The sequence below is a fragment of the Taudactylus pleione genome, unplaced genomic scaffold, assembly GCF_031769625.1.
Source record: "Taudactylus pleione unplaced genomic scaffold, aTauple2 ptg000738l, whole genome shotgun sequence".
NCBI lineage: Eukaryota > Metazoa > Chordata > Amphibia > Anura > Myobatrachidae > Taudactylus > Taudactylus pleione.
The window spans coordinates 930865-955699 of NW_028285140.1; the positions used below are offsets into that span (position 1 = coordinate 930865).

The 24835-nt window shown below is 47.3% G+C and overlaps 2 protein-coding genes across 4 annotated transcripts in view; one reads left to right on the plus strand and one right to left on the minus strand.

Moving 5' to 3' along the window:
- The window catches only part of TRIM24 (tripartite motif containing 24), a 65825-nt gene extending 55740 nt beyond the window's left edge, over positions 1-10085 (plus strand). For 2 of the 3 annotated variants that reach the window (XM_088457123.1, XM_088457121.1), the window contains exons 8-19: positions 1468-1582; positions 2070-2344; positions 2959-3150; positions 3584-3757; positions 5089-5233; positions 5636-5702; positions 6359-6533; positions 6987-7306; positions 7731-7860; positions 7941-8015; positions 8741-8893; positions 8976-10085. In XM_088457123.1, coding sequence (XP_088313249.1) covers positions 1468-1582; positions 2070-2344; positions 2959-3150; positions 3584-3757; positions 5089-5233; positions 5636-5702; positions 6359-6533; positions 6987-7306; positions 7731-7860; positions 7941-8015; positions 8741-8893; positions 8976-9173 — 2019 coding nt within the window. In that variant the 3' untranslated portion in view covers positions 9174-10085. The remainder of the gene's footprint in view (positions 1-1467; positions 1583-2069; positions 2345-2958; positions 3151-3583; positions 3758-5088; positions 5234-5635; positions 5703-6358; positions 6534-6986; positions 7307-7730; positions 7861-7940; positions 8016-8740; positions 8894-8975) is intronic. The other variant, XM_088457122.1, reaches the window with a different exon arrangement.
- A 2438-nt stretch (positions 10086-12523) lies between these two features.
- SVOPL (SVOP like) overlaps positions 12524-24835 on the minus strand; it is a 34555-nt gene continuing 22243 nt past the window's right edge. Inside the window, exons 11-15 of the mRNA XM_088457124.1 lie at positions 23080-23191; positions 19468-19549; positions 18215-18304; positions 17605-17718; positions 12524-12634 (exon numbers count right to left, since the gene is read on the minus strand). Of these exons, the coding sequence (XP_088313250.1) occupies positions 12623-12634; positions 17605-17718; positions 18215-18304; positions 19468-19549; positions 23080-23191 (410 nt within the window). The 3' untranslated portion in view covers positions 12524-12622. The remainder of the gene's footprint in view (positions 12635-17604; positions 17719-18214; positions 18305-19467; positions 19550-23079; positions 23192-24835) is intronic.

Genomic DNA, 24835 nt, shown 5'->3' on the forward strand with positions numbered 1-24835 from the left:
TGACATGTACGTGCTGTCTCGGGTGTGTTTGGCATGTACGTGCTGTCCCGGGTGTGTTTGGCATGTACGTGCTGTCCCGGTTGTATTTGGCATGTACGTGCTGTCCCGGTTGTATTTGGCATGTACGTGCTGTCCCGGTTGTATTTGGCATGTACGTGCTGTCCCGGTTGTATTTGGCATGTACGCGCTGTCTCGGGTGTATTTGGCATGTACGTGCTGTCCCGGTTGTATTTGGCATGTACGTGCTGTCCCGGTTGTATTTGGCATGTACGTGCTGTCTCGGGTGTATTTGGCATGTATGTGCTGTCTCTGGTGTAGATGACATGTACGTGCTGTCTCGGGTGTATTTGACATGTACGTGCTGTCCCGGTTGTATTTGGCATGTACGCGCTGTCTCGGATGTATTTGGCATGTACGTGCTGTTGCATATGGTGGACAGTTTGGGGTCTCCTGTATTTGGGTGGTCACCTGTTACGGGAACTACATGTTTGGCATCAATGAACTTATGAAAGTCAAATTTAAACAGTTTGCGTGACCATAGCTCAGTGTACGACCAGCGTTAGCCCGGTAATGTGGTCGCCTGCTGCCGGATTAGTTTTCTGTTCAGAGGGAGAGAGTACAATGGGGTCTAAGCTGATGTAACATGACTGATGCCTGATATTGCTGTAACGTTACATGGAGCATCCTTTTATGAACCAGCATCCTGTCATGTAGTGATGTGTTTATTGCCCCTTTATTCTCAGGACTTGTGGCTCCTCAGACCGGCCTGTAACTTGCTCCCATATACAAGTGTGGGCTTACATTAGCCCGGTTACACAGTCACAAACATCAGGGAGAGCCTGTAACAGCCGCTTCCATATCTAGGTCACAATTCTGTTCTCGTCTCCATGGCCCAGATAACGTTCCATTTATAAACCTCACTCCAGAAACTTCCAGCTTTTTCTAGGTTATAATGGTGCCTGATTGTTATATTTGTGGAACGCAGCCATTCCGCAATACGCCATTCTCCCAGTACGCGTCCGTCGTATCCAGTTACTGAGCGCTGGTTGTGTCTGATTCAGGCCACACGTACAGAACAGGCCACAGTAAGATGGCGGTCTCTTACTACACAATCATCGGTTCAGATCTGCATTTACAAAGCCTCAGACTTCCAGTATATATATATATATCTCCTTTTATAAATACATTTTCAAATTCCCATATTCATCATTATCAGACCATCGGGTCAGTTTACAACAAAAACAGCCAAAAATTGTCAATAAAATATTGAACGTCGGCATCATAGAATTATTTCAGTGGTTCCCCGGTTACAGCCTCTGATTGGCCTCTAACCCCCCATAGCCGTGTGGTGAAGCTGCTTCTATTACAAGGTGTGTTACAGTATATGGGGGTTCTTGTGTGGGATATTTCACGCTTATTGCTATAGTAAATGTTTGGGGTTTTCTCCTTCTCCCTTTCCTGTCTCAGATTACTTACCGCCTCCGGCACCTGCTGCGCGCTCGCTGGGACGTCACACCCGTAACCAATAACGTCCAGTTTCTGTGTGATGCAAACTCCTGGGCCCAGAATATCTTCAACCTAGGTAACGCATTCATCTGATCTCATTGTGCGGCTGTATGATAGCGTTCTCTCCTCCGATGCTGGATAGTTACGTTGTATCATAACCTGACCACATATAACTTATTATACAGGTCAGTTAGTGAGTGAAATGCACACATGGCGTTATAGGGGGCAGTCTCTGCGTCCCAGGAATCCGGCTTCTGCAGATCGCTTCTTCTGGGCCACGTCTGTCTGTCTTCCATGTTTTCCCCTTTACGGCCTCTTTATAAACGTCAACACTTCGGGTACAAGATTTTACAGAATGCAGTATCCCCCCCCCCCCATCAGATGCTCTGTAGTGAAGGGCGCCCCCAGAGCTGACACTTGGGATTGCATCTAGTTCATGCAGCACTGACCTGTATCTAACGCAGTGCACAGCCGGAATAAGCTCTACGGCGCCTGTGTATAGCTATACTTATATTTGTGAGATCCGTACTAACTGAGTTTCTCCTCCGCCACCCCTGGCACAGGTTCCCTGGTGATTGAAGAGGGGGACCCTGCCCAGCAAACGACTCCTGTGGAGGTACAGAATTCTCAGGGGACCCCACCCGGCAATCAGCTGTCCAAATTCCCCTCCCAGATCAGCCTAGCTCAGCTCCGAATCCAGCACATGCACCAGCAGCTTCTAGCGCAGCGGCAGCAGGCACAGCAGCGACCAAATGCCAATGTGCCCCAGCAGCCCATGGGCATGAACAACCCCAGAGTCCAAGGGCCACTGCAGCACCCGCCTCAAGTTGGCAATCAGGTAAACTAAGCGGAAATATGTAGCGGAAGCTCTTTTAATAATGTACACTTTACTCTAAATGCTGCCCCTGCATCTTATGAAGTGCCCACAACACCCACTGGCGTAGCCCTTCATCGGGGGCGTCCCTCAAACACCCCACTGTTACCTGTACCAGCCTGCGCGCGCTTACAGCGCTATAGCTGCTTGGATAAGTCTGTCTGGGCTAATAACTCTTCTCCCAGTGATGTCGCGGTCAGAGCGGCTCTTCTAACTGCACAGCCACCTTCGGGAAATTGTTTATGAACATGCCCCTGCTCCTAACCCAGGGCAGCCTTATCTGGCAGGGTTCCCCCAGACTTTATACAGCTTTGTTTCATAAGTGGCGAGAGGAGTGGGGTGCGAGTGTGGTGTCCAACTGTGTAAAGTAAAGGAGACTTAAATATTGGGGTACTTTGGATGTATGATGCATTATTGTGAGTACTTTGTGTTCTGTCTGGTGCAGGGGCAGTAATCACCGTATCTGCACCTTGTAGTGCGCCAGGAGCCTGTCGCTCAGATATTATTGGATGGTATGTACTCTCCTCCAGGGAGACTCTTCTAAGAAGTAAAATAAAAGGCAGCGATTTTTCCTCCAGCAGGTGCAGCGATTTGTGAACGTTCAGCCCATGAACCCGAGAGCCAACGGTATGCTGGTGGCCGGCCAGCCGATGCGGTACCCGCACAACACGCAGCCGGCATCGGAGCTTCATATGCAGAACGTGCCCAGGAGAGCCATGGGGCCCAGTCCTGTCCGAGTGGCGTACATGGCCCAGCATGCCATGAAACAGGTACGGGGACATTTGTCGTGTGTGGGACCCTTTATATACCCATGGAAGCAGCAGCCCCAGATTTCTCTCTGAGATGAATATAAAAGGGTTATTATTCTGTCTGAGAAAGTTTCACTACCCGTATTCTACTCTGTCTGTACCCGGTCGCTGCTCACAATTGTGTCTCTGGATGGGGCATAAAGATTAGGCGCGCCCACTGGGCTGCTATAGTGTGTGCCGGAGAGCCGGCACTGTAGTCTGGCTGACGTTGCTGGCGCTCCTAATACTGCGCAGTTACCGGAGTATCACTGTCCGTGCATAGAAGCTTCACCATAATATGGAGACTGCATTTGGTGCCTCTGGTAAATTGTTTCCTGGGTTAAGCGTTAGTTTTTAAGCTCAAGTGGTATTTGTTATTCATATATAATTTTTTTTAATCTTTTTTTTTCGATAGTGGCAAGGCGCAGGGAACCAATCCCTGGCTCACACCGCTGCCAGTGCCGCTGCCACGCCATCCAGTCCCACCATTACTAGCGTGGCAGGCAGTGATGGTAAAGGTCTGTCTTCTCCCGTTATTGACTTGGTATCGTCAGCAGCCAACTCCTTCAACCTCCCGCCCCTGCCTGATGTAAGTCCTCCTCGTCTGTTACATGTGTTCTCTCTAAGGGCCTCAGTCATTGAGTTTTATCCTTCAAAACGAGTGATAAAAGGCCCAGTTGTCGATTAATTTGGTCTCAAGTCTGTGCGGCTGGAGGAAGTGACCAGAGCTTACACCACGACCATGCGGAACGTTACTGCTGCGCAGGGCGCTTTTATAGAGATGTTGGCATTTATTTGGTGCCCACAGATGGAAGGAGCCAATGTACAAGATGGCAATAAATCAAATCTGAAGTTAGGAAGGGTAAAATGGACACAGAATCAGACAAACTAACAACCCCGGTCCGGAGATGTTGCGGTCGGTAGTCCATTTTGTCTTGAAAGTAGGTTTGCGAGTGCCTCAGTGGTGATAGATGATGGGAGTTCTGGAGAATGGAGAGACTAGATGAGGGAGGACGAGACGCCGGGGGTTTACAGAAACCATGAAGGCTCCCTACTTTTTATTGAAACAGGCCTTTCTAAGGGTTCAGTTATCGGGAGCCGCCCAGCCTTTGCTGGCCGATATACATCACTCTCCTGTCTGACCTGTCCGGCTGCTGACATTTGATAGAAGCTGTAAACACCAATCATTGGCCGATATATATAGCTTTCGATATACTCTGCCTGACCTGTCCGGCTGCCGACATTTGATAAAAGCTGTTAACACGAATCATTGGCCGATTATACATCACTCTCCTGTCTGACCTGTCCGACTGCTGACTTTTGACAGAAGCTGTAAACACCAATCATTGGGCGATTATACATCGCTCTCGCTATACTCTGCCTGACCTGTCCGGCTGCCGACATTTGATAAAAGCTGTTAACACGAATCATCGGCCGATTATACATCACTCTCCTGTCTGACCTGTCCGACTGCTGACTTTTGACAGAAGCTGTAAACACGAATCATTGGGCGATTATACATCGCTCTCGCTATACTCTGCCTGACCTGTCCGGCTGCTGGCGTTTGATAGAAGCTGTAAACACGAATCATTGGCCGATTATACATCGCTCTCGCTATACTCTGCCTGACCTGTCCGGCTGCTGGCGTTTGATAGAAGCTGTAAACACGAATCATTGGCCGATTATACATCGCTCTCTCTCCTGCCTGACCTGTCCGACTGCTGACGTTTGATAGAAGCTGTAAACACGAATCATTGGCCGATTATACATCGCTCTCTCTCCTGCCTGACCTGTCCTGCTGCTGACGTTTGATAGAAGCTGTAAACACCAATCATTGTCTATTGACCTACAGTGTAAAATGCGTTACCACATGTTTCATCACGTCCCGTTTAATATGCGTGTGACTGGTTTCTGTTACAGATCGATAGCACCGATCACGCCCTATTGGACAAGATAATGCGGAAAGACATCGTCATGGAGAATCACCACCACCAGCAGCAGCAGCAGAGGATAACGTCCCACCGAACCGTTCAGTCTCCCAACTCCTCCGTGCCGTCTCCATTAGGTAGAGAAACGCGTCGTCCCCGCAGGTTTCATGTCTGATGATTGTAGCTCAGTTCAGAGGTTGGTGGGAAGAGGCTGGACTGGGTTATCATGATACTACAGACATAGATGTTATGTTACCCGGCTAAGTCCTTGTGCTTCACCTGGAGCTGAAGGTCCCAGGCCGTGCTGAGTACGGGGACATACTGTTGTACAGCAGGCAGCGATACGTCAGTGTTCATGCAGTTACTGGTTATTATATCCCAATAAGGAGCCACTAATCACTAACTGCCCTGTGTTACATTGTAACTGTCTGTACTCTGTAACCATTGTTCTCTATATGCTGGCGCCGTGGCTCATTGCGCTGGGTAACGGTCATGTGACGTGAGCTGCGTCTCACTAGGATCCTTTCTGCTAATTACAGGGTCCATGGCTGGTGTTCATCATCCAATCCGTACCTCAAGCGCATCCAGCGTCGGCAGCCGGGAAAGGTAAGAGCTTGTCTGCGAGGGAGAGAGGAACGAGTGTCCCTGACCCCCTGCAATGCCTCCCTGACCCCCTGCAATGCCTCCCTGACCCCCTGCAATGTCTCCCTGTAGTATATCTAGCACTGTCCTATGTTTGGTTCTGTATAGAAGCTTCCTCACTAGCAGAGTGCGGGTTCGTGAACCGGAGAGATTTCACAGACATTGGGCAATATAACGTACCTCTGCAGCATACACTGAGGACAGACTGTCTTCTCGCCTATAAAACCCCCTTTGTTCATGTCTTCAAGGGCTCTGCGCATGCAGGACTTACTACTTTTTCAGCTGCCCCCTGTAAAGTTGTTTGTTTTATATAGTGGGAGGCGCAGGTTCCCCAGCAGCACAGAGTATATCAGGAGATGAGTGATGTGTCAGTGAGGACAGGGCTGTATGTGACAGGGGCAGTGACATGATGTGAGGAGGGGAATGGAGGCAGCAAGAAGTCACAGACTGAGAGTTATATAGTGGGAGGAGCAGGGTCCCCAGCAGCACAGAGTATATCAGGAGATGAGTGATGTGTTAGGGATAATGGGGCTGTGTATTGTGTATCCATTCTAAACCATGTATATACTGGAGAGAGTAGTCAGACTATTCTATGGATACTAATGATCTTCCCTCTTTAGTTCTGGATCTTCCAGCAAACCCAGCGGAGGCGCAGACTCAACGCACAAAGTACCTGTTGTCAGATTGGAGCCCATCAGGATCAAACCAGAGAATAGTGGCGAGAACGAGACGTTTGAATATCCTGTTGTGGTTGTAAAGCAAGGCAACCGGCGCCAGCAGCAGCGACCGCGCAATGTAAGAACGCGCTGTGTAATGGGCGCAGTAATACTGATAATTTCCATAGTGCTGTGACAATCCATTGTATATAATATACAGTCTGAGGGGCCGGTGTGAGGGGTGCGCACAGGGTGGGCCGGTGTGAGGGGTGCGTGGGCCGGTGTGAGGCGCGCGGGCCGGTGTGCGGGGTGGGGGTCGGTGCGAGGGGTGCGCCCAGGGTGGGGGCCGGTGCGAGGGGTGCGCCCAGGGTGGGGGCCGGTGCGAGGGGTGCGCCCAGGGTGGGGGCCGGTGCGAGGTGTGGGTCACTGCCGCCTGTAATATATCTCTGGGATTTGTGGTACGCCATGTACAGCACTGCTATTGCCAATAATCTTTTATGTAATGATCACACAGGCGGATAATGACCCCTATTAATGAAGGAGGGAGAAGCCGATGTGATTTGTGTATTAATCTGCTGTCTTGTCCCTGTAGTCCGATTACCCAGGAAGCATACTAACATCCATGCTGCTGGATCGGAACGGCAACCGCACCTCCAGAATGGACACTGCGCCACGAAGGGACACTCCGGACAGCACCGGCGACCGCCATGTCACGCAGGAGGGATTGTACCCAGGGTCAAATAACTGGATGTCCCAGGGCCATGGAAAAGAGAGCGGCGGCGGGAAAGAGGACGATCCCAACGAAGACTGGTGTGCGGTGTGTCAGAACGGAGGCGAGCTGCTCTGCTGCGAGAAGTGTCCGAAGGTTTTCCATCTCTCCTGCCATGTGCCTACACTGATGAACTTCCCCAGGTGAGGACCAGCTTGGCCTCATTTACTATGCGCACTACAGATGTGTCTAGATGGCCTATCCAGCGTCTGTGCTCATTATCACAGGACGCATTAGTCCTGGCAGCGATTGGTCAGTTTGATCATACAATAGGTGCCCTCACAAACTCACTCAGTATTTTAATTTAATTGGTTCTGTAAATACTGGCACGGTGTGTGTTGGCGGTGGGGGCTGGCGCACGGTGTGTGTTGGCGGTGGGGGCTGGCGCACGGTGTGTGTTGGCGGTGGGGGCTGGCGCACGGTGTGTGTTGGCGGTGGGGGCTGGCGCACGGTGTGTGTTGGCGGTGGGGGCTGGCGCGGTGGGGGCTGGCGCGGTGTGTGTTGGCGGTGGGGGCTGGCGAGGTGTGTTTTGGCGGTATAGTTCTTACTCATTCCCCTTCCTTGCAGTGGTGAGTGGATCTGCACCTTCTGCCGAGATCTTTCCAAGCCAGAAGTGGAATATGACTGTGACGACCCCTCTGTGGCGGAGAAGAGGAAGCTGGGTGGCACTGCCATGATGGCACCCCTGGATCAGAGGGTAAGTTACCATGGAAGGGATCGCTATACGGTCACACGGGGGTGAACATGTCACTTATATCTTCTATATTTTATCTGCAGAAGTGCGAGAGACTCTTATTATTCCTCTTCTGCAATGAGATGAGCCTGGCCTTCCAAGACCCGGTGCCACTTACTGTAAGTACTCGCCCGCCAGTGGCCTAATTATAACCTTATTACAGATCATCTCCATCTGTTTCTCTACTACAGAGCTACGGATAAGAGGTTTGTTCTCATCAGTAGCAGCTTCCAATTCCCCTTCCTTACATTCATTACAAATCCAATGATTGGTGATAATATAGCCGACGTGATGTCGTATATTGCAGAGTTTCCCAATCTCCGACATTACCGTCCAGGCTTTAAGAAACATTCCCTAATAGAAATCTGCGCAAGCGTGATTGCAAATGGCGATGAGCACATAGAATGGGTTTTAGTTGGTCACAGTTAAATGCCAGAGGACAGCGCTGCTAATGTGCGCAAATCGGCTAATTATACCAGAATAAATAATAGGGTAAGTGTAACAGAAGAATAAGAGGTGATTTCATTAATCACCCAACGTACAGGCACAGCGGCTATAGGTCCATCCCCTGTATTTGTTATGAAAGCGGAGACCGTACAACCCCTGTATGGGGGGACATTGGTCAGCCGGAGGTTGTTGGCCAATTATGAATAATGCTGAATTTATCGTTATGCAGTTTCCCATTTTCCACAATCCTTCACTGTGGCAGCGTCCGTCAATGTTTTGTGAAGCACAGAACGAGTTGTCTTACAGTATAATGTAATATCACCCGCAAAGCTCTTCTCTGTACAGTGATGAGATCTGATAATGTAATAGGGCCGTTATTACTATGACTCCTCTCCAGGTACCGGACTATTACCGAATAATAAGACGGCCCATGGACTTGTCGCACATAAAGAGGGAGCTCCAGCTGAACGGCTCCCCGCACTACACGCATCCGGAACAGTTTATCAGCGACATCAGGCTGATCTTCAGGAACTGTTCCGAGTTCAACGAGGTGAGACCACCCTTCAGCCGCCGCTGCTTTACGCTAACCGTGCGGTTCTATAAAAGGCGTATTCTGTTTTCTTCTCTTGCAGCCGGACTCTGAAGTGGCGAATGCTGGCATAAAACTGGAGGCTTACTTCGAAGAGCTGCTCCTGAACATCTACCACGAAAGGAAATTCCCCAAATGTGTATATAAAGATGATTTGGTGGCGAGCGAGGACTCTGATGATGAGTTTGTGGCACCACGGAAAAAACGCTTCAAGGGGGACGAGCGCTTATATTTCAAATGAACTTGTTTATGGCGAGCCCCCCACCCCCCTATACATAGAACACGTTAGCTGTTGGACAAAACTCTTTTTGGAATTGCTGTGAGCCTGCGACGCGTTTCGCTTCCAGGATACACCTTAAACATGGTGCATAACAGGAACGTTCGACTGACGCTCTCTGGTTTGGTCGTCAGTCTACAAGTTACGTCTGCGCCTGGTGTCCATGAATTTAGCGTGGATTTCTACGCCACGGGATTCTCATACGGACGGCTCTACTTATTTTAGGACCTTCTACTAATGCTCTTCCTGCCTCAGTTCTCTTTCAGTATCTCTTGTCCACTTGTCCTAGTGATGGTGAGATGGAACCTTATCTCCTGACAGCTGTAATCCCTCTTTCAAGGTTATTCTAGATTTTTAAATTTTTCTTTTTGGATTAATTTTTGTCTCGATGGATTTGGTCTCTTCCGGCATCAATTGGGTACTTGCAGCCTCCCCTCTACCATGCAGTGCAGAACGACCCCCTCTATTCATTACAGCAGTACCTTATGTCTACACCCAATGCGCTATATACAGCTCTGTCCCCCTGCCCACCCCGGTTTTATTTTTTGCTGATGGGTCCGCAGTATATTTACATCAGGAAAAACCTCCACCGCGTTATGAAGTGTGTTCTCCCGCGCCGTTTCCGGTGCCGGGTTTATGTTGCCTAATATTCTAAAAAAAAAAAGATATTTTCTGTTTAAATATTAATTTATCAACAATCGACTTTGTGCATTTCTGAGTTTCTTTATGTTTAGGCCTTTACATATAAATCAGCGAGGCAGAAACCTGTATGACGCGTTGTGTTTAGGTGCTGACTTGGCGCACGTTTCATATTATCTTGTTTTATTTTGCGTTTTCATATTGTTGCAGCACCTGCGCCTTGTATTGTGTGCGACGCCTCCATTCATGTGAGTGCGCAGGATTGTGGGAGATGAGAACGGTTCCGTGTGACGTTGGGCAGTAGTTTTGTTTTATACTTTATACCTGTTTCTGGGTCACACGGAAGCATAGACAGAGATTTCTTTTAAATAGTTTTTTTTTTTTAACCCAATCCTTCCATCATTTAACTTTATGCAAGAGACAGATTTGTTTGCAGGTTAATAAACTCTCTTGTGTGATCGCTAAGATCAACACACTAAACAATAACTCCAAAGTATTCCCTATGGAGATAAGCCAGTGTTATTACAGGTCTGTAATTCCCTGTAGAAATGAATTTGTTCCTTACTGTAGTACGAAATCTGATTTTTTTTTAAAAAACTTTTTCCTTTAAAAACAAAAGAAGAAGCTGATCAGTGTTGTAGTATGTGCATATGTTTCAGGATGGTGGATGGAAGTCACTACTGAGCAGTCTTGTCTGTGATACATGTGCTGTAACATTGCAGGTTGTCAATGAGAGCTGTAACCTCTGCAGAGCAGGATCTTTAGGGGGACTCAGTTAGATGAGCAAAAAAACGAGCCACGTTGTCATCCCCTAATTGCCCGCAATGTGCGCAGCAGCACATCGGAGCATTGCGCTTAATTGAAACTCCCCTTGCGTATTAGGATTGTGTAATTACAGTGGACAGTGTCAGTTTATATCTGTGGCGTCTAAATCGCAGATGGCGTAACCGTCTAATAATGTGTTACTGGCCCAATATCTCACATGACTCACTCAGTCCTATCTCTCTGCAGCTCAAGCCGTGGCAGTAACAGGTATCTGCTGCCTAAAGTGTGTTTGACACCCCCTCACATGCAGGGTGGGCACTAACTCAGTATTATCACTATGCTATACCAAGTGCGTAGCTGAGGAAGTGAAGCGTGTTGGGTTTCAAAGTTCACAGCATTTAAATGTATTCAAATATTAGTTTGTATATAACTTTTTTTTCCCTATGTTGCCTTATGGTTGAAATACAGCACTTATAACTGCCACTCCAAATGGGAAGTGGTTTAAATAGTATGTAAAGCAGCCTCATGTCATGAGTCATTGATTACTACAGTGCTTGGCATGCAGATAGCTATTATCGGGCTACTTTTTGCAAACTGCAATATAAATTAATCCTCTGTGCCGCAAACAAGCTGGGAATTTAAATGCTGTATTTCAGCCTCAAGGCATCCGCAAAACTACAGAGAATTCCACACATTAGTGTTAACTTTAGCACGACATAATGGGAGTTCTTCATTCATTCGCACTGCCACCTTCAGTACGGGGCGTTGTGATAAAGTATTACCAGTTCAAAGGAGCATTGACGTTGGCCTGAAAGTTGTTTTGGCGGGTTTATGGCTCTGTATGAAGATTTACCAAACCTTTATGGAAAGGATTACGTTTACCGTATAGTTAAATATTTTTGGAGTCCTTGTTCCATTTGTAATTTTCTTAAAAGTGGATGAATGCTTAGCAATGATTATTATAGGGCAGAAGTGTAGTTTGATCATCGTCTCACAATACAATAGCATTGGAAGGTGGTCTTCTGTTAGGTATATTGCCTTCGGGGGCGAGGGAGCACAAAAGGGGGGCTAGGACGAGGCGTAGCTCGGGGGCTGGAGTGCTGTCCCTGACCACAGTCAACAAATGGCTTCTAGCTTGCACAGAGGATAATAGGAACCTGTCTAGCGATGCTATCCCTGTAATAGGTGCGACAGTATGTGAGGTTATAGTGCCTTTAATATACTGGTTCATGTCCATCTTCTGTTTATTAAAATACTGTGTATTATCACTCCTAACCGTGTAATATGTCACGAGACTGAAGCCCACAGACTCCGGAGAAGCCAAGTTATATTTAACCTTTTAATGTGTTGTTACATGCAACAATACTGCAAACGTTTGTGGATGTCCTTGCAACACTGGTTCTCAAACCTGGCCTCAACCACAGGGCATGTCCTCTGGATATCCTCGCTGGACCCTGGAATAGCGATCTGCCCTGCAGAGGAGCCTTGGGAAACGTGCTCTGCTGGGGCTACCTGGATTGTACGTCCCGTACAGATTATTATAAATATTGTACTGGGAAGAATATCAAACCTGGCGTCAAAGTCTTATTACAGAATATATTACACTGCTCCGATATGAAGCCGTTCTGTTTACGTATCCCCCCGACATACACGTTATGGGATTCCCCTGTAAATTAATTTATTCTCCGGCACATTGCCTTAAGACTTAGCATTCGGTTCAATGAAATATTCAGTGACCGGTGTATTTTCTTACTGCTGGTTCCTTTACCTGTACGTATGCTGTTATACCATTGTTTTACTGTCATGTTTTACGCAGCCTGTTAGAAAAGAATTCACTATTGTCTATTACAAAAGAAAATTCTTGAAATATTGTTAGTTTTTTTTATTTTATTTTCTTGTTTTCCCTTTTTATTAAACCTGTTCTGTACAGTCATCTGTATAACTAACAAAGTAAAAACTAACATTTTACTTTAACAGTTGTAATAAAAACCTTCTCTTCTATGGCGCCTTCACTTGACTTGCTGGAAAAAAAAAAAAAAGAGGGAAAATGAATTAAAAATGGTTAGAAAGTCCGATTACTACATTTCTGACTGGTTTATTTGGTGACTATATTGGTTCTATAGCGGTGCTGTATTACATATAGGTCTGAGTACGGCCGTACAAGGATTGAGCTTAAGCCCGGTTGCTGTCTAGTTATTGGACGTTTCTTGTTTTTATGTGAAATTCGGCTAGAAAGTGAGGAGCATATGGGGACACTGAGAAGCTGTCAGCGAGTCTGAGCTGCCCCCCCCCCCTCTATTCCCCTGGCTGAGAGCACTTAGGGCCTGATTCAGACCCACTCGCGAGCGGCTGTCCGCTCGCAAGTGGGTCGATGTTATGGACTGAGCATGCGCACGACGGAGGGAGCTCCGTCGTGCGCATGCGCCAGACGCGACGAGCGAAGGAAAGTCCTTCGCTCGTTGTGTCCGATCAAAGGGGGCGTGCTGTCAATGTTGATTGACAGCACGCCCCCTTTGGTGGGCGTGCCTCCCTGACGGGGGCGTTCCCACGGGAACGCCTCCCGTCAGAAGCCGGCCCACTGACATCACTAGTGATGTCAGTGGGAGTGATTTTGGCTCTGATAGAGCCAAAATCACTCCGGAGCTTGCGGTTGAAAACCTCAACCGCAGGCTCCGGCTCGCAAATTCGATGGTCGCGATGGTCTCGACCATCGCGACCATCACAATGCACGCTCGTATAGCCTGTGGGTGGTGACCCACAGCTATACGAGCGTCAAGGAGGACGCTCCATGAAAATGGAGGCCGGCCCTCATTCAGAGCGTGCGCTCTGCTCAGAGCGTACGGCTCTGAATGAGGGCCTTAATCCGCTATAGTGCGCAGGAGAGGATGAGGGGCGAATAGACAGAAAGATGGATGAAAAGAGTCCTAAAAACACCAGGGAACTTGTATCAAACAAAGGCCACCAGAGTGCAGATCGATTAGGCACTCAGGACCTCATTCAGAGTCACTGAATGAGGACGGACGCTTCTCTGTAAAGAGCTGGGGGCTCGCTAAGCTGTGGATGACCACCCACAGGTTTTGCGAGTGGCCAGGTTGATGGTTGCGATGGTCAAGACCATCGCGACCATCGGGGCTTGCGACGAGACCTTTGTGGTAGGGTCTCGTGTGCCGCAAGCTCCAGTGAGCTTCCGGCTCTATTGGAGCCGTAAGCTCACCACTGATGTCAGTGGGGCTGCCTCCAAATGGCAGGCGTTCCTTCGGGAACGCCTGTTTGGCCAGCCACCCCGCCTACAAAACGGTGCGAGCTGTTGATCACCGCCCCTTTTGTAGTGAGCCCCGGAGCGAGAGAATTTCTCTCTCGCTCCGGGGCTTGCGCACATGCAGTGTGGCCTCTGCATGTGCGCAGGGCCTCAACATCGACCCAATTGTGAGCGGGTCTGAATGAGACCCTCAGTGTTGAGAAAAGGCATTAATGCAGGTGGGAGTGCTTCCTGCTCTATTAGAGCCGAAAGCTCTCTGGGGCTTGCAGCACACGAGACCCTACCTCAAGGGTCTCGTCGCAAGCCCCGATGGTCTCAACCATCAACCTGGTCACTCGCGAAGGCTGTGGATGGTAACCCACAGCCTAGCGAGTGGCCAGGAGGCCGGAACAATTTTTATATGCGGCCGCCCTCATTCAGAGCGAGCGCTCGCATTTTGCGAGCGGCTCTGAATGAGGTCCAGAAACTTTGCCAAACTCTGGATTTAGAGAAATTCCTGTGCTTGGACAGGGCAGGAAGCTTAGCAAAAGGTCCCATACCTGCCCAATTGTTTATAGCATGTCAATTAAGAGGGGGGTGGAACTGAGAGGGTATCATTACGCACAATAGATTCGGCTAAAAACTTAACCCAAGCAGGTTATGCCGCCACAGTGCTACTAGGCGCAGATAAACATGGTGGCCGTGCCGTGGAATCACCAAACGGACTAAAAGCCTCCGCCCCAGACTCTCAATAGGTGATTCTGCTTTCCTGCCATGGCATGTCACCCAACCAGCAGAGACTGTAGCACAACTCTTTACCAGACATAGGACAGGAGAGAATGAGAGGATTGGTGTAGAACCTGATTACAGTGCAGCATAGAATATGTAACATTACCTCCATTTGGGTGTTTGATAGAGAAGAATAATCAATGGGGTTATGTGTTATGGCTGCTTTGGGTGGGCTATCCTGGCAGCCTAAATACCTGCTGGGGAGAATTCTTTTCTCTTTATGTTGAGCACAAGCGCCTCCCCTATGACTGGGTATACGTATAAAAGGTCTTAGTGATGGGACCAATTACTTCTCTTGGCCCATAATAATAGCACAGTTGTTCCCGTATTCGGTTCTGTGGGGCACATGCAGAGGTGTCACAGGTTGGTGATCCAGGACCAAATCAAATTATTTATGGTCCATGTGATAGGCAGCCACCAGCACTGGTTTTGCCTATCATAAAATGTGACAAACAGCAGCAGAACCCTGTCCTCTCCCAGCACATAACACACCCTACGGATGACCTACAGCTATGGCCAAAAGTTTTGAGATTGACACAAGTATTGGTTTTCACAAAGTCTGCTGCTTCAGTGTTTTTATGATGGCAATTTGCATATCCTCCAGAATTTCATGAAGAGTGATCAGATGAATTGCAATTAATTGAAAAGTCCCTCTTTGCCATGACAATGAGCTTAATCCCAAAAACAAAATTTCCACTGCATTTCAGCCCTGCCACAAAAGGACCAGCTGACATGTCAGTGATTCTCTCGTTAACACAGGTGAGTGTTGATGAGGACAAGGCTGGAGATCACTCTGTCATGCTGATTGAGTTAGAATAACAGACTGGAAGCTTTAAATGGAGGGTGGTGCTTGAAATCATTGTTCTTCCTCTGTTAACCATGGTTACCTGCAAGGAAACACGTGCAGTCATCATTTCTTTTCACAGAAAGTGCTTCACAGGCAAGAATATTGCTGCTAGTAAGATTTCACCTAAATCAACCATTTATCGGTTCATCAAGAACGAGGTTCAGTAGTTGTGAAGAAGGCTTCAGGGCGCCCAAAAACATCCAGCAAGTGCCAGGACCATCTATTGATTCAGCTGCGGGATCCGGGACACCACCAGTGCAGAGCTTGCTCAGGAATGGCAGCAGGCAGGTGTGAGTGCATCTTCACGCACAGTGAGGCGAAGACTTTTGGAGGATGGCCCGGTGTCAAGAAGGGCAGCAAAGAAGTCACTTCTCTCCAAGAAAAACCATCAGGACAGATTGATATTCTGCAAAAGGTACAGGGATTGGACTGCTGAGGACTGGGGTCAAGTTATTTTCTCTGATTAATCCCCTTTCTGATTGTTTGGGGCATCTGGAAAAATGCTTGCCCGGAGAAGGAAAGGTGAGCGCTACCATCAGTCCTGTGTCATGCCAATAGTAAAGCATCCTGAGACCATTCATGTGTGGGGTTACTTCTCAGCCATGGGAGTGGAATCACTCATAATTTTGAACACTGCCATGAATAAAGAATGGTACCAAAACATCCTCCAAGAGCAACTTCTCCCAACCATCCAAGAACAGTCTGGTGATGAACAATGCCTTTTCCTGCATGATGGAGCACCTTGCCAAAAGCGATAACTAAGTGCCTCGGGGAACAAAACATCAACATTTTGGGTCCATAGCCAGGAAACTGCCCAGACTTCTTAATCCCATTGATAACTTGTCAATCCTCAAGAGGCGAGTGGACAAACAAATACCCACAAATTCTGACACACTCCAAGCATTGATTAGGCAAGAATGGGCAGCCATCAGTCAGTATGTGGCCCAGAAGGTGAGTGACAGCATGTCGGGGCGTATTTCAGGGGTCTTGAAAAAGAAGGGTCAACACTGCAAATATTGGCTCTTTGCATAAACTTAATGTAATTGTCAATAAAAGCCTTTGACACTTATGAAATGCTGTAATGTTACCTCAGTATACCATAGTAACATCTGACACTTATGTAATGCTACCTCAGTATATCATAGTAACGGCTGACACTTGTGTAATGCTACCTCAGTATACCATAGTAACATCTGACACTTATGTAATGCTACCTCAGTATACCATAGTAACATCTGACACTTATGTAATGCTACCTCAGTATACCATAGTAACATCTGACACTTATGTAATGCTACCTCAGTATACCATAGTAACATGCTACCTCAGTATACCATAGTAACATCTGACACTTATGTAATGCTGTAATGTTACCTCAGTATACCATAGTAACATCTGACAAATAGGTCTAAAAACACTGAAGCAGCAAAGTTTGTGAAAACCAATACTTGTGTCATTCTTAAAAGAGTTGTTCAATAAGATACATTTGTCCTATGATTGCTGTGAAAACAGTGCTGAGACTCCAGGGGGCGCATTACAAGAAGGTTTGGGAACCACTGTAGCAGCACCAGACTGTCCCCTCTGCCTGATGGTGTAGACTGGTGATCAGGGAAGTCTGTGGTTCCCATTGTTGCCCCTGAGTGCAGCTTGTGCACAAAGTCCCACTGTTGCATTCAGACACCCGCAGCTGTATGGGTCACTACCTGCCATGATGGTTCCATTCTCCGACGCCTGGTCAAGGAGAACTTCAGCCCCTCTTACTACAGTGGTTGCAGCAGCAATAAGAGACCACAAATAAAGAAATATTTAATTAAAAATGAACTTGAAAACAACTGATGGTACTCTCAGCTTGGGGGTTATTGACTTATTTGCTAGTGTCTGTGCTTCTGCAGGTGCCACTATACCCCATGGTCCCAGTCCCTCTCCATGGCTCCAATAAATGCCTTTGTGGGATCCATTGATGCTTTTAAAGTCAGGGCGATAATTAAATTAGCCGCAGAAGTATTAATGGGGAATTCAGTAACTTGCCAGGGCCCCCCGAGAATGTGTCATTGCCCTGAGCGAGGGTCCCTGGGGAAAGTCTGGTCCTCAGGGAACAGAGAGGGGTGGGGTCTTACCTGTAGAGCTCTGCCTTTGGTCTCAATGGGCAGGGTGAATGCCGAGATGGCACAGATAAGGCACACGCCAGCAAACAGGCAGAGAGCACCAGTGATGGAGGCACTTAGCAGGACCTGCAAGACGAGGAGATGTTATACCACCATTCACACAGGTATATTACTGTTACTGCATCAGCCCCTGGGGAACACAGCACATACATATAACAGGGACATACAAGGTAGACCAAGTAAATGCAGACAAGAACATAGTGTAGGGAGGGCCCTGCCTATGAGACCTTCCAATCTAATTAAAAGAGGACACAGATGGGACAAGATGAGCTAGAGTGGCTCAGTGTACATTGGGATAATTGAGAAGGTGCATTAGGAGGGGGGTAGTTTAGGTTCCCTGTAGGAGAGAGATGCAGGGCTCGTCCTGTCACAGGGAAGGGAAGGTGGGTTTGTTATAAAGGATGTCTAGTTCCAAGCACCCGGTAAAAGAGGGGGCTATGTGGGTAAGGACGGGGTATAGAAACACAAGGTGAGTGGAATAATTTGGGGAATGGAACAAGGAGTTTGAGTGAGGGACGGCAGACAATCCTCTGATGGTACCTATACAATGGCAGTCTCTTACCTGTGCTATAAATGGGGCCGCCATGGCACCGATGCGACACACGGACCCACTGGTGCCCATGCCGATGGCTCTCATTACTGTGGGGTAGACCTGGGGAGAGACATTAATACTCTGTAAACTCGCCCCAAACCTTAGAACAAGCCGCTGTGTCTAGTGTTGGGAGAACCAATTACACTGTATTATGAGGTTGGCTCACTGGCTGTAACCCTATAACACACACTCCCATATACACGTGTTTCATGTCTGGTCATCACGCGTGTTCTCTGTGCACCCACGTAACCTACACTGACCATCGGGTGGGGTGGAATAGCCCTTCCAAGTGCATTACTGTCTATGTAATGACCAAAGTGGCTCAAACATTCTTTATCTGCAGAATTACACAAAAAAATTACACTGGTAACGGAAGTGTCATTCACTGTTACGTGGCCACAATTTTTTTTTTGCCAACACCAAAGATGTACGGTATGTATACAACATAATTTTAAAAATAAATGACACTATTATTATGAAATTTTAGATTTTCTTTAAAATAAAACTAGCTTAAACTTAGAAGTTCTACACGATTTATAAAATATGTTCTCCAAAAGCTTAGACCCTCAAGGGGGGGGGATTAAGTTTGGTGCTGCAATGTTAAGCTATGGACATTACCTCTTACTGGTCATACGTGCCTTCACCCAAAGATACCAGTACCACCGTACTAACCTGCCCTCTGAGTGTCTTTACAGTAACAGCCACGCTTTACGGCAGGAGGGACACTAACCTCTGCTGTGTAACAGCCACGCTTTACGTCTAGGGGGACACTAACCTCTGCTGTGTAACAGCCACGCTTTACATCTAGAGGGACACACACAGCAGAGGTTAAACAGCTACGCTTTACGTCTAGAGGGACACACACAGCAGAGGTTAAACAGCCACGCTTTACGTCTAGAGGGACACTAACCTCTGCTGTGTAACAGCGACGCTTTACGTCTAGAGGGACACTAACCTATGCTGTGTAACAGCCACGCTTTACGTCTAGAGGGACACTAACCTCTGCTGTGCAACAGCCACGCTTTACGTCTAGGGGGACACTAACCTCTGCTGTGTAACAGCCATGCTTTCTGGTGGTAGGGACACTAACCTGCTGTGTGACAGCCACGCTTTACAGCGGTAGGGACACTAACCTCTGCTGTGTAACAGCCACGCTTTACAGCGGTAGGGACACTAACCTCTGCTGTGTGACAGCCACGCTTTACGGCGGTAGGGACACTAACCTCTGCTGTGTAGATGTAGATAGTGTTGAAGTTTGCCGACACCAGAGCTCGAAGACAAAAGAGAATGGCAATGAGGCCGGTACTGTAGGAGTGAAGTGGAACATTAGACACATTGTACAATAGTCGCACCCAGACGGGCTTCCATCTTAGTCTAATCAGCAGCAGCGTACAGATATTAACACTTGTGCCACCCTCGGTTTGTAACTGAATAAGCAAAGACACAGTATTTATGATTTGGGGCATATTAGTAATATTTAGTCTTTCCTGGACAACCGGGGATTGTAGTGAGAGACCAGAGACCTTTTGGTCAAATAAATGGTAATTGTGAAATTATGCGACAGGTCTGGGGATAACACTCTACGTTAAGCCCTGTGTGACTCATCCGCATATACTTTCGCTTTCAAAGACCAGTGCCATGCTATGCGTCTCAAAGGCATTGACTAATCACCAACCACCGTCCCATGATACTGGTCACTAGTGGGGAGCAGCCGGTGAATGGGGAAGGGTAATGTCAACTTTGCTAGAACAGGAAAATGCTTTTGAATGGTGGTAAGGGATTTAAGTCCCTATATCTCCCCAACCCTCGCACCAAAAAAAGATGGGGTACCCTCCTGTGGTCCCCAGTTAGAAACACCACACCACAGGAAAGTAATGGAGTCCAGGGACTGGGAAATATCTCCATCACCTATCCTGGCCTCCAATAATTATGGGGCCCCTTCGTATGTTTAACAATATTATTCTGTGCTACGTATGTTTCATATATAAGGAGGTGAGGGCACTATATGCCCCTATCACCTGCCTAGTAGCACCTGTACGCATTGGGGGCAACCAGGGAGAGACCCCTGTTTGAAATGATGCAGAACCTTAGTAGCGATATATACCCTGTGCTATCCGGAAAGTATTAACAGCGCTTCACTTTTTACACATTTTGTTATGTTACAGCCTTATTCCAAAATGGAATAAATTAATTTTTGTCCTCAAAATTCTACACACAATATCCCATAATGACAACGTGTAAAAATTTTTTGCGATTTTTGCAAATTTAATAAAAAAACAACTAAGAAATCACATGTACATAAGTAGTCACAGCCTTTGCTCAATACTTTGTTGATGCACCTTTGGCAGCAAGTACTGCCTCAAGTCTTTAGTCTTTTGAATATTATGCCACAAGCTTGGCACACCTATCTTTGGGCAGCCATTCCTCTTTGCAGCACCTCTCAAGCTCCAACAGCTTAGATATGAAGCGTCGGTGCACTGCCATTTTCAGATCTCTCCAAAGATGTTTAATTGGTTTAAAGTCTGGGTTTTGGCTGGGCCACTCAAGGACATTCACAGAGTTGTCCTGAAGCCACTCCTTTGATATCTTGGCTGTGTGCTTAGGGTCGTTGTCCTGCTGAAAGATGAACCATCGTCCCAGTCTGAGATCAAGAGCACTCTGGAGCAGGTTTTCATCCAGGATGTCTCTGTACATTGCTGCATTCATCTTTCCCTCTATCCTGACTAGTCTCCCAGTTCCTGCCACTGAAAAACATCCCCACAGCATGATGCTGCCACCACCATGCTTCCCTGTAGGGATGGTATTGGTCTGGTGATGAGCAGTGCCTGGTTTCCTCCAAACATAATGCCTGACATTCACGCAAAAGAGTTCAATCTTTGTCTCATCAGACCAGAGAGTCCTTCAGGTGCATTTTGGAAAACTCCATGTGGGCTGCCATGTGCTTTTTACTAAGGTGTGGCTTCCGTCTGGCCACTCTACCATACAGGCCTGATTAGTGGATTGCTGCAGAGATGGTTGTCCTTCTGGAAGGTTCTCCTCTCTCCACAGAGGAATGCTGTAGCTCTGACAGAGTGACCATCGGGTTCTTGGTCACCTCCCTGACTAGGGCCCTTCTTCCCCAATCGCTCAGTTTAGACAGCCGGCCAACTCTAGGAAGAGTACTGGTGGTTCCGAACTTCTACCATTTATGGATGATGGAGGCCACTATGCTCATTGGGACCTTCAAAGCAGCAGATATTTTTCTCTACCCATCCCCAGATTTGTGCCTTGAGACAATCCTGTCTCGGAGACCTACAGACAATTCCTTGGACTTCATGCTTGGTTTGTGCTCTGACATGCACTGTCAAGTGTGGGACCTTATATAGACAGGTGTATGCCTTTCAAAATCATGTCCAATCAACTGAACTTACCACAGGTGGACTCCAATTAAGCTGTAGGAACATCTCAAGGATGGTCAGTGGAAACAGGATGCACCTGAGCTAAATTTTGAGCTTCATGGCAAAGGCTGTGAATACTTATGTACATGTGATTTCTTAGTGTTTTTTTTTTTTTTTTTATTAAATTTGCAAAAATCTCAAAAAATCAATTTTTACACGTTGTCATTATGGGGTATTGTGTGTAGAATTTTGAGGACAAAAATGAATTTATTCCATTTTGGAATAAGGCTGTAACATAACAAAATGTGGAAAAAGTGAAGCGTTGTGAATACTTTTTGGATGCACTGTATATTCCATAGGGCATATGTTCCCTCCTCCCAATGTCCCCCATACTGCTGCCCATACATGTGGGGGCTCCCTGTGTGAGATAGTGGAGCACCCCTTTAGCAGTTATTATATGATGATCACCAGGCAAGAAAAACCTTCCCCCAAAAAATAAAGTTTTCCACATATGGGGGAGATCTAACACCCAGCTCTCAGCTACACAGACGTTCGGAGGTACCTTAGCTAACCACTGAACTTGTGACTGTGTTACCATACCACTTACCTGTGAGCTATTACACAGGGTATACAATTGCAGTGTCACAGATTTGTGCATCACTTCTTAGGTTAACAGGTAACAGTATATCACCTGACAATTAGAACCATTATATTATGTGGAATCCTATTACAACCTGTGTCACTGACCTGTGAGATATTACACAGGATTTACTACTGTAACGTTGTAGATTTATGGGACTATATTTATGTTGTCCTTTCTCACAGTGCATGTGTTTTGGTAGGAATACTATGTGAATCACAGAGCTACTCAGCGACACAGATATACGGAGTTACCTGTAATTACTATCTTAATACATTTGTGACTGTGTTACCATGCTATTCACCCAGGAGTGACTACATAAGACGTACTACTGAATAATGACTGCACCTGTGCACCTGCTGGGTGACCTGGGAAATGTGTCAGTGAGTAATGAGTACACCTGTGCTCCTGCTGGGCGACCTGGGAAATGTGTCAGTGAGTAATGACTGCACCTGTGCACCTGCTGGGTGACCTGGGAAATGTGTCAGTGAGTAATGACTGCACCTGTGCACCTGCTGGGTGACCTGGGAAATGTGTCAGTGAGTAATGACTGCACCTGTGCACCTGCTGGGTGACCTGGGAAATGTGTCAGTGAGTAATGACTGCACCTGTGCACCTGCTGGGTGACCTGGGAAATGTGTCAGTGAGTAATGAGTACACCTGTGCACCTGCTGGGCGACCTGGAAAATGTGACCTGTGTGGGGTCCTGAGGACCGAGTACGAGAACCTCTGGCTTAGCGGCAATTGTGGGCTGTGTATATGACCTCCACAATCGCGATTGCTGAGGTAGAGGTGCGCGGTGATGTCGGCAATCTTACCGTGATAGACAGATGATAAGGAGCAAGAAGAAGACGCCAGTAGTGGTCATGGTCAAACCAAGAGTCCAACGGCGGCCAATTAGGTTAATCCCCAGAATGTTAAAAGGATTCACTACATGAATAGAAAACAGTGTGAGAATGAATCGCTGACTCTGACACCTAATAACATTATGAAGCATTGAACATTTAGTGGTTCAGTGAGCATAGTGGGGGAGATGTACTAAGTCTTGGAGAGATATAAGGTGGAGACAGAGGGCCTGATTCAGAGCCGGACGCTCTGACGAGTGTTCGCTCTGAATCAGGGCCGTCCTACCTAAAATTGGAGCGGCCTACTGGCTTATGCGAGCGAACAAAAAGATGGTCGCGATGGTCAAGACCATCGCGACCATCGAGCTTGCGACGAGACCCTTGCGGTAGGGTCTCGTCTGCCGCAAGCCCAGAGTGCTTTTGGCTCTATCAGAGCCAAAAACACTCCCACTGACATCACTAGTGATATCAGTGGGGCCGGCCCCAGACAGTAGGCGATCCCATGGGAACGCCTCCGTCTGGCCAGCAACGCCCCCGGCACGCCTACCAAAGGGGGCGTGCTGTCACTCACCATCGACAGCACGCCCCCTTTGGTGCGAGACCCTTAGCGACGGCTTGACCGTCGCTATTCGGGTCTCGCGCATGCGCACTTGGGCACCATCGACCCGCTTGCGAGCGCTCAGTGCTCACGAGCGGGTCTGAATTAGGCCCAGAGAACATACCAACCAATCTGCTACTAATTCATGTTACAGGCTGTGATTGAAAAATGACAGGAGCTGATTGGTTGGTACGTTATCTCTCTCCACGACTTGTGAATGATTCCCTTTGGTCTTAACGACGACCTGACCATTAAAAAGTTCACGGGAAAAATTTGGAAGGGGCATAAAAGTTGCAAACAGTTGGATCTACCATAATATCACCATCTGCCGCTGTCTGTGACATTTTTCCTCTATTGATTGCAAAATTTCATTGCATTTATATATATATATTATTAATAATTTGGAGTTGTGCACTTGAGATTTGTCTGTTTCTGTGCCTGCAATTAGTCTCATCAGGTAGCACCTCCCATTATATATAGTCAGGTTGTGCAGTCCAGAAATCTTTCCATATACTCCATTTAATGTGCTTTATTGCACATCTGAGGGAAAGGAGACGCCCTCATCCTGGACTGGCACCCTTCCTTATTGGTATAAAAGCATGTAGTATGGTAATGTATATGCACACTGTATTAGGCACAATTCTAGGTAAGTCCTACAAGTTATATACTGTAGTGCAACTTTGGTTCATTTTTGGGGCATGGGTCCCCCTGGATTGTGTTGGCTGATCTGTCTCAGGGCACCGCATTATAACACATTTTCCTTTATAACACATTTTAACCCTTCACTGTGTGTTTAATATACATATACTTCACTTTTTTATTTTCATTCTTTATATGCAGCTGCTCCTAACTATCTCTTTACACTGCACTTTTCTTACTATGGTGGTGCCCTGGGGCAGCTTGGCTGGGCCAGTTTTGGGGGGTCCTGCGCTCTGGATTTGAACCCTAGTATGTTAGGGACCTACCCGAAAGAGGTTACCTGGATATGGTGGGTAGGCCCATAACCTTGGCCATGATTATGCTAAAAACCTCTATTGATTGCAAAATTTTATTGCATTTATATATATTATAATAATTTGGATTTGTGCACCTGAGATTTGTCTGTTTCTGTGCCTGCAATTAGTTTCATCA